Raw genomic sequence first — 15,006 nt, forward strand, 5'->3', positions numbered from 1 at the left:
GGCATTGACTGTATCATCAGCCCTTGAGAATATTCCCTTTGATCGCCTGTTCCAGAAGCTTGGCTAGCAAGATATTGGCTGTCATCTTAGTTTATGGTTTGTATTTGTATGCTGGGGAGTTTACATGTGTATAGTCATTGTAGCTCGAGTTTGTACAAGATATAATTACTGAAAATTATATCATGTACATATTATAATTGTTAACCCTTCCTGTGCTGGCAAGCCTCAGAGCTCTCAAGAACTCCTGCCTGTATGCCTCCCTCACCTGAGGAGGTATGGCATCAACTAACCAGGCTCTACTCTTTAACCCACATCATTGCTCTCTCTGGCAGCAGTCTATTTCAGGGACTTCCCTGAGACTCAGAACTCCTGAGCATTTCCTAGCAGACAGAAGGCCAGCATTCTGATCTTGTCTTATCGCCACAGGAAGGGATCATGGTTACAGAACCAGTATTCCTCATCATTCAGGGTCACCTAGAGATGGGAAGGGAGGCAAACTGTAATGTTTCAGGTTCCAATGATTCAAGAGTGCTTGTGGTTTCCAGAGGAGCAGTGTTGACTGATGCAGGCACTTGGGGTGCTAGGTTTCAGGAAGAAGAGGGCCGCCCCATGTTTGGAATCTACTTGGGGACCAATCTACAGTGTTGACTTTGGAGGCCAGCCAGTGCAGCCAAGGATGAACCCTATGGGGTAGAATGAACCTAGGGTCTTATCCTCACAGAGCACACAGCCTTTCACAGGACGTATATCCTTAGCAAACTAAGTGTGGGTGCTCATTAGCAGCTTGAAGGAGTAAGGAGCATGATGAGGAAGCTTTTCAGTAACGATGCCTCAGTAATACAAAAAGGATTGTTCTAGAGCCACAAAATCTGGAACTCATAATTCACAGTGCCAGCAGGGAAGGAAGTTTGGCTAGGCTCAGGTCTTATACATGTGTCCACAGCTAGCAGGAGGGTAAGGCAAGAATTCTGGTTCCTTAAAGCTTTTTGAGGTCCCGAGGTCCTTCTTCCCCCAGGGCTCATACCCTGGAAAATTCCCCTGAATAAAAGGTTTGTATGCTGAGGCTACCAAACAAAGCAGGGAGCTTTGGTTAGACTTTCAAACAATGTTTTTCCTAAGGTAGTTGAACTTAAAACATTTGCTTTTTATTCTTTTCAGATTTACTGGAACAGATGGACCTAGTGGTTTTGGCTTTGAGTTAACATTTCGCCTAAAGAGAGAAACTGGGGAGTCTGCCCCACCAACATGGCCAGCAGAGCTAATGCAGGGCCTGGCCCGATACGTGTTCCAGTCAGGTAAGAGTCTAGGGGATGGTCGGGGTGCTGGTCCTGCCTTGAGCCCAGTCAGCTTTGGGAACTTACAGGCATATTTTGATGTCTGTGGAGTCCTTTCCTGGGTAAAAAGCTACCTGGGCCATGGCAGAGAGTGTTATATCCCTAAGCCCTCCTGCCACTGTCCTTACCACCCTGCCCTTGTTGCAGTCTGCCATAATTAGCCTGGTTCCTGCTCCCTGCTCCCAGTCGTCTAGCTGTCTCTGTTTCTGGAATTACAAGGATCATGCTAATCTTGGCTCAGGCTCAGTTAATAGTAGGAAATGGGACAGAGGGAGAAAGAGAAGGGCCAGGAGCTTTCTCCCTCACAGGGTGAAGGGGAAGCTAGAATCAGGGAAGGCCTAAATGGTCAAATATTTTTTAATTCAGATATTTCACAGGCCCTCCAGAGGAGGGCTGAAGACTGCTGATATGCACCCTGAAGTGGGTACCTTGTACTGAAGGTCTTAGTCTTACTTGGCTCAGACTGCCTCTATCCTCCCCTGGGGTGAAAGGTTGGAGTGAAATGTCCTGGAGGCTTCCTATCATCTGATGTTTCTGTATGGGTGATGAATTGCTCTGGAGTGCTTCCCCCATGACCTCAGGTGTTTTTCTTTTTCTTTCACTCTTTTATTTTGGGTTGGGAGGGTGGTGGAATTGAACCCAGGGGCACTTAAGCATTGAGCTGCGTCCCCAGTCCCTTTTTATATTTTATTTAGAGACAGGGTCTTGCTGAGTTGCTTAGTGCCTCAGTAAGTTGCTCAGGCTGGCTTTGAACTTGCGATCCTCCTGCCTCAGTCTCCAGAGCCACTGGGATTATAGGCGAGTGCCACCTCGCCTGGCTATGACTTCAGCTTTTGTTTCTTTGTTTTGGTAAGCAGCCTTCAACACAAGGGGAGTGGATTGTAAATGTGACAGTTTAATGCACTGTGATCTTTGATTGGATCCTGAATTAGGAAAAAAAAGTCATTTGGACAATTGGAAAAATATGAATGTAGACTATATGAAGTAACAATATTATATAGTATATTAATACTATTATCTATTAATATATTGGAAAATAGTATTATAGTTCTGTGAACTTACTTGGATGTGATTGTGTCATTATGGTAACATAGGATAATGTTCTTCTTGGGAGATAAAGGTGGATTTATGGATAAAATGGCATGCTGTGTGCAACTTAATTGTCAAATGATTCATCAAAATAAATAAATAAGATGTGTGTGGGAAGAGAAGAGAAAGCAAATGGGGTAAAATGTTAACAGCTGGTGAGACTAGGTGGCGAGTAATTGAGTATTCATTGTATTGTACTAACACTTCTACGGGATTGGAAATTTTCATGGTAAAATTGTGGCTGTGGGCTGCGGTCGTAGTTCAGTGATAGAGCATTTGCCTTGCAAGTACAAAGCCCTGAGTTCAATCCCCAGTACTGCCAAAAACAAAAACTGAACACACAAAAGTTGTGACTGTTTCTTGTTGTGACTGTGTGTTGACTAGTGTGCACTCTGAGTCCCTTCTGCATCAATAATTCATCTTAAAGCATTCTAATGTGACCACTGTAGGTTGCAGCAGATCATGTTAGGCCCCTTCAGGGCAGGCTGACTACACTCCTAAAAGTACATTACTTCTGTTTTTCAGATTTCCTGTGATCTGATTGTACCATTTAGAAAAATAGATGAATCTACTTTAAATTATTTTTGGAACATGGCATGGAATAATAGTAAATTATTTAGATACTAGCAAAATGAAATAGAAAAGTAAAAGATAACTGACTTTAAGGTGGGAGTCCATGGCTAAGGACCTAAATGTTGATGAGGAAAAGAGCTAATGTTTACTAGAGTATCCTGTACAACTTCACAGCCAAGCATGACCATCAGTGCTTCCTTAATATGCAGACCAAGTTCTGTGAGTTAGGTACTATTACACCAATTTTACAGTTGCAGAGATAAGTAGCACATTTAAGATCACACATCTAGCTGGGCGTGATGTCACACACCTGTAATCCCAGTAGCTTGGGAGGCTGAAGCAGGAGGATCGCAAGTTCAAAGCCAGCAATTTAGCGTGTCTATAAGCAACCTGGTGAAACCCTGTCTCAAAATCAAAAATAAAAAGGGATGGGGATGTGCCTCAGTGATTTAGCGCCCCTGGGTTCAATCCCTGGGGCAATGGCAGAATTTGAATCCAGTTAGTGTACTTTTAGTGAAACCTATTTTACCATGATGGTATATTGCCAATGTCTCAGCTGATATCTGGTTAACTGCATATCTCAGGCCGCACAATAAGAGATTTGAGAATTGTTCACATGAATAATTGCTACTAAATCACATGGTCTGTGTGTTCCATGATGCCTTACTTAGTGACATGCTGCTAATGCTTAATATAATGACATTCTAGAACATTCGGAGGATATAGGAAGACAAAAAACATTTATAATAGTTCCAAAATCCATCTTTTCATCTTTTACCTTTTTTGAGTATGTGTGATATTGGGCATTGAACCCAACACCTTACACAGGCTAGGCAAGCATTCCACCACTGAGCTACATTTCCAGATCATTTTATTTTATTTTGGACATGGTCTTGCAAGTTGCCTTGGCTGGACTCAGACTTCTAATAATCCTCCTACCTCAGCCTCTCAGGTAGCTGGAATTACAGGCATGTACCGTATCATCTTTTAGCTTTTTTTTTTTTTTTTTTTGGTACCAGGGATTGAACCCAGGCCAGGGCCATTTAACTACTGAGCCACGTTCTAGCCCTATTTTATATTTTATTTAGAGGCAGGGTCTTGCTGAGTTGCTAGGGCTGGCTTTGAACTTGAGATCCTCCTGCTTTAGCCTCCCAAGCCCCTGGGAGTACAGGCATTACCACCATACCCAGCATCTTTTAGCTTTTTATTCATGAAAATATGTGTATAAACAGAACACATGTAACTGTGCACTTTGATTTTTCACAGACTTAATAATACCCAAATCAAGAAATAGATGAATTCTTCAGAAACCTCCTTTGTGTGACTATCCTTTCTCTAGCCTAACTTCCAACAGCATCGTCCTTTTTTAAATTTTTAAATATTTTTAGTGTATTATAGTTATGCATAATAGCAGAGTTCATTTTGATATATTCATAAATGCATATAGCATAGTTTTCCCCAATTCAATCCCCAGTGCCAGCCACCTCTCATCCCTCCTCCTGATCCCCTTCCTCAACTCTAGTGGTCTTCCATCTATTTATTGAATCCCTGATTGAACCCAGGGATTTAACCACTGAGCCACATCTGCATTCCTTATTTATATTTCTTTTAGAGACAGGGTTTTGCTGAGTTGCTTAGTGCCTCACTAAGTTGCTGAGGCTGGCTTTGAATTTGTGACTTCCTACCTCAGCTTCCCAAGTCACTTATTTTTTAATTGATGCATTATAGTTATATATAAAGGAATTTTCTTCCTTCCTTCCTTCCTTTTCTTTCTTTCTTTCTCTCTCTCTCTCTCTTTCTTTTTTTTATTGTACTGGGGATTGCACCCAGGGCCTTGCATGTGCTAGGCAAGCACTCTACCCCTGAACTATATCCCCAAACCCTTTTCTTTATTTTTTATCCTATTTCATTGCATTGTGTAGGTCCTCAGCACCACTTGCTTGAACTTGTTGCTAATTACCTAAGTAGGCCCCATCTGTACTCCTCTTCCATGTGAGATTCTCCCTTCTGCACATGCTTGCCATATCAAGGGGCAGCTTAGGAAGGTGATTTAAGAGTATAGCCCCTTAATTAAAAAAAGAAAAAAAAAAAAAAAGGTGAGTATAACCCCTGGACCAAGACTGCCTGCCTTCACCTTAGCTCTGCCAGTTAAAGCCTCCTGACCTTGGCAGTTAAAGCCTCCTGACCTTGGACATCATTTAAGTTCCATTTACTCATTTATAAAGCCCAGATAATAATAGTAACTGCACATGGAAGTCATTAAGAGGATGAAATGACTCACTTAGAACAGTGCCTGATTAACAGTATTATATAAGTATTACCTGCAATTATTATTATTCAGTCTTTAAAACATATATGAATCAAGGAGGATAGCTTTTTTTTTTTTTTTTGACAGTGATAGTAAAGACCGTATTAAACAGCAAAACCCTTATTAGGATGTGCCTTTTTGTCCCTGAATCAGATACCTGCTTTAATTGATATGGTGCTATTATTTTGCTCCTATACAGAAAACTAGTAATAGTGATACAAATAAAATGACTTGTTTATTTTTTCTTTTTAAGAGAGAGAGAATTTTTTCAAAAATATTTATTTCTTAATTTTTGGTGGACACAACATCTTTATTTTATTTTTACGGGGTGCTGAGGATCGAACCCAGCACCTCACACATGCCAGGTGAGTGCACTACCGCTTGAGCCACATCCCCAGCCTCGACTTGTTTTATTTAGCACAAACCATCAAATAAATTTCAGTTCAGATGTGGCTCCTTGATTTTATGTAGTTGGTTTATATAGTTGCCTCAGAAGTCTTAGGCAGTCTTTGACATTCTATATGCAGTGGAGTCCTTGTAGTTTGATGGGACCTTAATGTAAATTTTTTAATAAGGTGAAGAATCTTTTGATAGCATGAATAATTGCTCCTTATTGCACATGGGTTTAGGCTTATCAGGTTTTCTCAGAGCAGAGCATGCTCTACTAATACTGAAGAGAACCTGCCTGTGACTTGGAGGCATTACTCACCCCTGCCTGGTTACACTCTACAAGGATACATATATTGTACAAAACATGTATTTTGTGCTTGATGTGTACACAGATATACCTACATGTGTAAATGGCACCCTCAATCTGTCTGATGTCTTTATGTTGCTTGTGCCATCCACCCTAAACCCTGTAACTTTATGTGGAGCTCTCCATCCACCCATCCACCTGCATGTGAGGACATGCTGTGCAGTATAATTAAGTCAGTGGAATATTGAGACCTGCTTTTCCAGATCCAAAACTCATCCACAGTTTTGCCATCTGGGCTTGGAAATAGCATTAAGGCTGAGGCAGGCCAAGGAAAGAAGAATGATGAGACCTTGGCGGGTATGGAGTGGAGTGGTGATACCCATGCCCATCTATGGGGCCATGTGAGGCAACCTCTGAAGCTTGCTCTGAAGAATGATTCGAGAAGTCCTATAACAGTCCTGACCTACTGGAGGCCAGTTACCCTTTGGCAGGTTTACTGAGAGGAGGGAAGCTAAGCTGGAAAGAAAATGAAGTAGAAATGAGAAAAACCCACGAAAGAAGATTATCCAGAGGTGGTGAAGACTTTCAGATGTGGGGATAGGCTATATTATTTTAATTTGGTACTTCTAATTATAAGAAAATGACAGAAACCCAATTTAAACTATGCTAAATAATAACAGACTTTATTGGCTCAGGTATCTGGGACATTCAGAGGTTCAGGTATGGCTTGATCTGTTTCTTCAGTGCCTGCAGGCCTCTCTATGTTGGTCTTGTACTGCAGACTGGCTCTCTCTTGTGCCAGGACAGATGAATACCAGCATTTCTAGTTTAAGGTTCTCTCCATTTGTAGCCCTGCAGGCCAAAGACCATTTTCTTCCAACTCTCCTATATCAGTCCCAGGGAAGGACTTACATTAGTTCGATCTGGGTCATTTGACCACCTTTATTGAAGGCAGTGATCCATTGGAACATCAGGACTTATATTTAAAGTCCTCCCTTCCTCATTTCCAACTATATGGAGTAGGAGGGAAGTCCCCTAAGGCAATGGGTAACTACTGGTAGAAAAAGAATATGTGTGCCTTTTGGTAGCAAAATCATTTGCTCCACAGGGTTATAGGAACATCTCTTACCTCACCAATGGTGGTGTGCAGTCACATTTGGAAGCTAGATCTTTAGAGAAGGTGTAGATAAAACGGATACCTTTGTTTTTGTTCTATCTTCTTGTGTCTATTGGAGTGGTTTTGACTACAAGTAATAGGACATCCTGACTGAATGACTTAGCATAACAATATGGGAAATTTTTTTTTGAGTTGTTGATGGACCTTTATTTTAATTATTTATTTATATGTGGTACTGAGAATTGAACCCAGTGCCTCACATATGCAAGGCAAGCCCTCTACCATTGAGCCACAACCCCAGCCCACAATTAGGGAACTTATCATGTATAACAAATCATCTGAAAAAGGACATTGCAGTGCTGATGTCATCTCTTCAATTATATGGTCAGGTATCTAGTTCTTTTTGACTTTATACTGTGCCTTCCTTAGCACTTTGACTTGTCTTTTTAAATTGGTTCTCTCATATTCAAATGATGGATGTCGTGTTTCCTGGCATCCTGGAATCATATTTGACAGAGTCTATAAGCAATAAGCTCTCTCATGTCTATCTTGTGACACTCAAATGAAAGCTCAATCAAAACATGCTGTAACTTCTCTGACTGATATCCCCTTGCATCCCAATTGCCAGAATTATATCAAGAAAACAGATCAAGCCCTTTTGGCTAGAAATAGGCCTAGTTCCTCAAAGGGGACAGCCAGAAAAATACACAAATACAAAACAGAGTTCCGTTAGTCAGGAGGGTGCTATGGTTTGGATATGATTTGTCCCCCGCAAAGGTGCACATGTGAAGCTTGGTCCCTAGTATAGTAGTTTGGGTTGGTAACTTCGGTGTTGTGTGGCAGGACTTCTAGCTCTTGAGGTACTACTAAATGAGCTCTTGCAAGAGCACACTGTTGTAAAGTGAGGTCAACCCCACACCTTGGCTTCCTTGTGCCTTGGCCCTGAGGCCAGTTCCCTTTCTGCTTCTCCACCAGGAGCCCCTCAGTAGGATGTTGGCACTGTGTTGTTTAGATCCTCCAGCTATCAGAATCATGAGCCAAATAAACCTCCTTACTTTGTAGGTTTCCTATCCTTAGATATTTTGCTATAGCAACACAAACAGATCAAAGCAGAGGGAAATAGCCATCAGATGAGCAAAACAATATCTACCACTCCCACCTAAAAAGTCTTAGCCCTGCCTGGGATCAGAGGAACCTTGCATGTTGGTCAGGACACTGGCCAGTACAAAAGTATCATGTGGGCCAGGTACAGTGGCGCACACCTGTAATCCCAGCAGCTCAGGAGGCTGAGACAGGAGGATCACTGAGTTCAAAGCCAGCCTCAGCAACTGCGAGGTGCTAAGCAAATCAGTGAGATCCTCTCTCTTAATAAAATACAAAATGGGGGGTGCTGGGGTTGTGGCTCAGTGGTAGAGCGCTTGCCTCACATGTGTGAGACCCTGGGTTCTATCCTCAGCACCACATACAAAAATTAACAAGTGAAATAAAGGTATTGTGTCCAACTACAACTAAAAAAGAAAAATTTAAAAAAAAATACAAAATGGGGCTGGGGATATGGCTCAGTGGTCGAGTGCTCCTGAGTTCAATCCCTGGTACCAAAAAAAAAAACCAAAAACAAATAACATATGGAAAGAGAATGTTTCAGTCCAGAGGAAAGGGTATCTGTCATTTCACTTGCTCCATCAGATTTAGAGCCAAATCCAGCTTCTGGCATGAATCATTTGGAAAGTTCTATAGGAAACACATCAATAACTTTACCATTAGACACTTCAACCACTGTCTTTCCTGCTTTGCAGCTAGTTCCTCTTACTTCCTCCCTATTCCCTTTTAATTTTTTTTAATTTTATTTTTTAGTTGTACACAATACCTTTGTTTTATTTATTTTTTATGTGGTGAACCCAGGGTCTCGCACATGCTAGGCGAGCGTTCTACCGCTGAGCCACAACCCCAGCCCTCCCTTTTAATTTTTTTTTTAATATTTTTAGTTGTAGATGGACACAATGCCTTTTTTTTTATTTATATGTGGTGCTGAGAATTGAACCCATTGCCTCACACATGCTAGGCAAATGCTCTACAACCTAGTACCTCCTTTTTAATTTTTTTTTTTTTAAAGAAAGAGTGAGAGAGAGAGAGAGAGAGAATTTTTTAATATTTATTTTTTAGTACTTGGCGGACACAACATCTTTGTTTGTATGTGGTGCTGAGGATCGAACCCGGGCCGCACGCATGCCAGGCGAGCACGCTACCACTTGAGCCACATCCCCAGCCCCCTTTTTAATTTTTTGATCAGCTTATTTTTCTTCTCAGATTGTCAGTGACTACTGCCTTGTCGCGGACCCTCTGGGTTTTGTTAGAAAGAAACCATCCCCCAACTCAGCAGGGCTTGATTTTTTGAACTATGCTTTAGAGTGCTTTAAAATTCTGCTGGAGAGGCAGTTTGTTTTCTGTTGTGCCATTGGTGAGCCTTTAACCACAAATTCCAAGGCAATTTCACTTGAGTTTTTAAGAGAAATATGGCTCCCTAACCTTGTTTCTGACACTGTGGAAATTCAAGTGCCTTCACTTGCTGCTGTTTAATGGCAACCTCATGACATGTGCTGAGTCAACTCAGTTTGTGATTTAGGTCCAATCAAGGAGGTGGTGGCCCCACATGAGCAGGAACATCTCTGACTCATGGCTGATTGAACTGTGGTATTGACAGACTATCATTAGGGATGTTTTTTCTTAACCTTTCTTCCCCCTGCTTATAAAAGAAATATTTGTTCTTTATAAAAACAGAAATATATGACACTGAAAGTAAAAATCCTTCATAATTTATTCCCCCAATGAGAAAACTTTGGTATTCCTGGTTTCAGATTTTTTTAATGCATATATCTAGATGGAATTATTCTTTTTTTTTTTTTTTTTTTTTTTTTTTTTAATGGTACTAAGGATTGAACCCAGGGTGCTCTGTCACTGAGCTATCCCCCACCCCTTTTAAAAAATTTTTACTTTTAAAAATGGTTCTTACTAAGTTGCCCAGACTGGTCTTGTTCTTGTAATCCTGCTTCCCCAGTCTCCTGAGTGACTGGATTGTTTTTTTAATTTGATGTCTTTTGGACATCTTTCTATGTTCATATGTTCTTTTTAACTGTATGCTTTTTTTTTTAATTGCTTAGATATACTATTACTTTTTTTAACCACTCTCCTATTGTTGGACATTTGGGTTATCTCCATTTTTTCCTTCTATAGTCCTATAGTCAGCATCCTTGTATATATTACATATGGGGGGAGGGGAATGCATTTTTATCTATTATAAATATATATACCCCCTACCCACCCACAGACACACACCACCGAGCTACATCCCCAGTCCTTTTTTATTTTTAAATTTGAGACAGGGTCTTGCTGATTTGCTGAGGCTAACCTCAAATTTACAATCCTCCTGCCTCAGCCTCCCAAGATGCTGGGATTACAGGCATCCAGCCAAAAGATTTTTTTAAAAAATATTTAATTTTTTAGTTATAGTTGGACACAATACCTTTATTTTATTTATTTATCTTTATGTGGTGCTGAGGATCAAACCCAGGGCCTCGCATGTGCTAGGCAAGTGCTCTACCATGAGCCACAGCCCGAGCCCCAAGATATTTTTTTAAGTGAAGACAAGTTAAATGAATGAATATATTGTTATAGTAATATTGTCATGGTCATCCAGTGGATGTTATAATTGTTTTCAATAAATAATAATATTCAACAAATAATAATGATATATGTAAGTATTTTTGTAGCAACAAATTCCTGAGTCCTAGATAATTGATCCCCTTTCTTAGGTTACTTGGCCTGAAAGAAATAGGTTATTACATGCTAAACAGCACAAGCAAGAGCAAGTTCTTATCCTATGTATCATACAGGTTAGATTTAGCACAGGAACCTACCAAGAATTCTTTATCTGGGACTGGGATGGGTAGCTCTGTGGTAAAGTGCTTGCCTTGAGTTGTGTGAAGCCCTGGGTTTGATCCCCAGTTCCAAAAAAGAAAAGGCGGGGGTGAAGCCCACCTCTAACCATAGAGTGCTTTGTTGCAGTAGTAGAAATTGAACCCAGAGGTGCTACCACTGAACTATACCCTCAGCCCTTTTTATTTATTTATTTATTTTTTTTTTTTTTTCACTTTGAGACGGGTTCTAACTAAGTTGTCCAGGCTGGCCTCAAACTTGCAATTCTTTTGCCTCAATTTCCTAGCCCCCTCCCCTTTTTTAACTGACATAAGTGTATTTTTAAAAATTTTTTACATATTTTTCATTGGTACATTATAGTTATACATTATGTTGGGATTCATTGTTATTAAATATACTTTTAAAAGTTTAATTGTGCTGGACGTGGTGGCACATCCCTGCAAATTCCAGTGGCTTCGGAGGCTGAGGCAGGAGGATCAAAAGTTCAAGGCCAGCCTCAGCAATTTAGTGAGGCCCTAAGCAAATTAGTGGAACCCTGTCTCAAAAAAATGGGCTGCAGGGGCTGAGGTTGTGGCTCAGCGGTAGAGCGCTCACCTAGCACATGCAAGACACTGAGTTCAAGCCTTAGCACCACATAAAAACAAATATATATATATATATATATATATATACACACACACACACACACACACACACACACACACACACATATACATACATACATATATATGTGTATGTGTGTGTGTGTGTGTATATATATATATATATTTTAAAAGGGTGGGGTGCTGTGGATGTAGATCAGTGGTAAAGTACCTCTAGGTTCAATCCACAATGCCCTTAAAAATAAATAAATAAATAAAAGAGTGCTTTATCTTTGAAATGGGAAGTGGTGAGGGATACTTTTCCAAATAATCAACAGGTCAGGTTGTTTGTTTGTTTGTTTGTTTGTTTTGTGTGTGTGTATGGAAACTCAAACTTGTTTTTCTGTAATTAAAAGAAAATAGTGCTGGGAGTGTAGCTCAGTGGTAGAGCACTATCTGATACAGCACTTTTCAGATATGGAAAAAGGGCTTAGAGGTGATGGGTCTGAGAATTCCCTATGGCTAGAGAAGTTGGGAGAAAGAAATTGTTTTTCTTTCTTTCTTTCTTTTTTTCTTTTTCTATTTCCTGTGGGCCTAGGGATGGAACCCAGGCCTCACACATGCTAGACAAGTGCTCTACCACCACTCAGCTATACCCCCAGCCCTTGTTTGTACTAATTTTTTTTAAGTGCATGCTGTATACAGGGGCTGTACAGATGCTGGAGAAGCCATATGGAATAGAGAGGATACCTGCCCTAAAGTATTGGGTACACACTGAAAAAAAAGGAAAATGAATACTAGATTCCATAAAATTGCTGAGGGGAAAGATCAAGGTGCTCCAGAGGAATTAAAATGGTGGATGTTGGCATTAGAGCAGATTATGCTAAGTGAAGCTAGCCAATCCCTTAAAAACAAATGCCAAATGTCTTCTTTGATATAAGGAGAGTAACTAAGAACAGAGTAGGGAGGAAGAGCATGAGAAGAAGATTAACATTAAACAGGGATGAGAGGTGGGAGGGAAAGGGAGAGAGAAGGGAAATTGCATGGAAATGGAAGGAGACCCTCAGGGGTATACAAAATTACATACAAGAGGAAGTGAGGGGAAAGGGAAAAAAAATACAAGGGGGAGAAATGAATTACAGTAGAGGGGGTAGAGAGAGAAGGCGGGGGGAGGGGGGATAGTAGAGGATAGGAAAGGCAGCAGAATACAACAGACACTAGTATGGCAATATGTAAATCAATGGATGTGTAACCGATGTAATTCTGCAATCTGTATACAGGGTAAAAATGGGAGTTCATAACCCACTTGAATCAAAGTGTGAAATATGATATATCAAGAACTATGTAATGTTTTGAACAACCAACAATAAAAATTAAAAAAAAAATGGTGGATGTATTTTACATTGTGGGGTTAACAAAAGAACTGCAGACCACGGATGAGGAGAAAGACTTTTTTGGCAGACGGAATAGCGTGTGTAAGCCCCTAGAGAGGGAAGACCTTGAGGCCTGAGGAACTGAAAGATGTCTTCTGACACTAGAGAAGGCTGAGGGAGAAAAGGTCCAGGTGGTAGCACAGCTAGAGGCATTGTAGGAATGGAAAGTGCAGGGCCTTGAGGCAAGTCAGGATGAGTGTCTGCATTTGATTCTAAGGGCAGTGGAAGCCTTTTAAGGAGAAAGGGAAAGACTAATTTAGAGTGATTTTTTTTTTTTAATTAAGATGTGTTTGGTCAGATTTGAGGTATTTGATTTTCTGACTGTATTTTGAGAGTGATTCTTTCACAGAAGGTGCTGGGGCTGTGCAGCCTTTGGATTCTTCTCAGCTCTGCCATTTCGATGCTTGGAACGTGGAATACAGGAAAATCTTGTCCTCAGCCTAAGAAGGGCACCCTCTTCTCTCTCAGGAGTGTTAGCAGCCTCCCCACATGTCCACCACCACAGGGTTCTCTTCCCACATGCAAGAGGTAGATCAGCTCTGTGTCCTCCCGCCTCCCTGCAGGTGAGCAAAGGATATTAGGAAGACTGCATGAGAATGGGGCTGGGGATGTGACTCAAGCCGTAGCGCGCTCACCTGGCATGTGTGCAGCCCGGGTTCGATCCTCAACACCACATACAAACAAAGATGTTGTATCCACCGATAACTAAAAAATAAATATTAAAAATTCTCTCTCTCTCTCTCTCCTCTCTCATTCTCTCTTTAAAAAAAAAAAAAAAAAAAAAAAAGATTGCATGAGAAGTTTGGAGCTTGGCCCAAGTAAGACATTGCTGGACTAGGTTGAGCTTTTCACCTACAGCCTACTTGGCTTTCTCCTCTTGGATGCCCCAAGTGTATCCAGTAATATCTGCCTCCAGGAAAGTTTTCTGAAAGAAGATGCTCTATTATTAAGGAGCAAAATTGTAGAGTTCTTTCGTTCCTGCTTTGTATAAGCTGCTCACTGCCCCAGTCAGCTAACCAAAGCCAAATGGAGCTGCCTGGTTACATTAACATCATTTGTCTTCTTACTCTTTTTGATTTTCCTGACATTTTCTTTCCCTCAGCCTGATTTATCCTCTCTTCTGGTTGCTATGGATCTATAAAATATTTTTTCTTTCATCTGTTAGTAATATTGACCAACTAAGGCAGAACAACCCCATTCATTTATCTGTATGTTACCAAGTTTTTAGATTAATAGTTGCAAGATTGTATTCCTGTCCCATGGAAGAAAAATGGGTCTGTCCCTGAGAAATGAGCCTGTACCTTAAAACTTATTTAGCTCATATATAATTGAGTATTTTTAGGGAAGACTTTTTACCCTGAGAGCAGAGATTGGCAAGTGTAGCCCACAGGCCAAAACCTGATAGCTTCCTAGTTTTGTAAATAAAATTTGACTGAGCATAGCCACACCAATTGTACATTACCTGTGGCTCCTTTTGTGCTACAACACATAAAGTTGAATGGCTATGTCAAGAACTATATGAAAAAAACATTCTTGGGGGGTTGAAGATGTAGCTCAGTGGTAGGGCATTTGCCTAGCATGTGCAAGGCCCTGAATTCAACCCCTAGCGCCACAAAACTAATTAAATTAATTAATTTAAAAGAAGAGGAACAAGGAATGAACTATATGGCCCTTGAAGCCAAAATATTTAATATCTGGCCACTTACCAAAAAGTCTGGCAACTTCTAACTTGGAAAATGTTTTCCACTTCAGAATAATGACCCAAGTGCAGAGGTTACCATCTTTCTGAGAATGGAATTATTTTGACTGAGTCCTGTGTGCCAGGCCATGATACAAGGATGACGGTAAAAGTGGGCTGGCTAGGGAAGGGAGGGCATACTGCTGAGTTGCTGCAGGATTTGGGGAAAATTCCTTTGGCACCCAAGCTTTTGTGTCTTAATT

General features: G+C 40.7%; 1 protein-coding gene across 9 annotated transcripts in view; it reads left to right on the forward strand.

Moving 5' to 3' along the window:
- Positions 1-15,006, forward strand: part of Sufu (SUFU negative regulator of hedgehog signaling) — a 111,883-nt gene that overhangs the window by 34,502 nt on the left and 62,375 nt on the right. For all 9 annotated transcript variants that reach the window (XR_013088780.1, XR_013088779.1, XR_013088781.1 and 6 more), the window contains exon 3: positions 1,159-1,295. Coding sequence is in view for 6 of the 9 variants with exons in the window: in XM_076834420.1 (XP_076690535.1) it covers positions 1,159-1,295 (137 nt within the window). In the remaining 3 variants the exon portion in view is untranslated. The remainder of the gene's footprint in view (positions 1-1,158; positions 1,296-15,006) is intronic.

This window comes from Callospermophilus lateralis, chromosome 15 (genome assembly GCF_048772815.1).
Source record: "Callospermophilus lateralis isolate mCalLat2 chromosome 15, mCalLat2.hap1, whole genome shotgun sequence".
NCBI lineage: Eukaryota > Metazoa > Chordata > Mammalia > Rodentia > Sciuridae > Callospermophilus > Callospermophilus lateralis.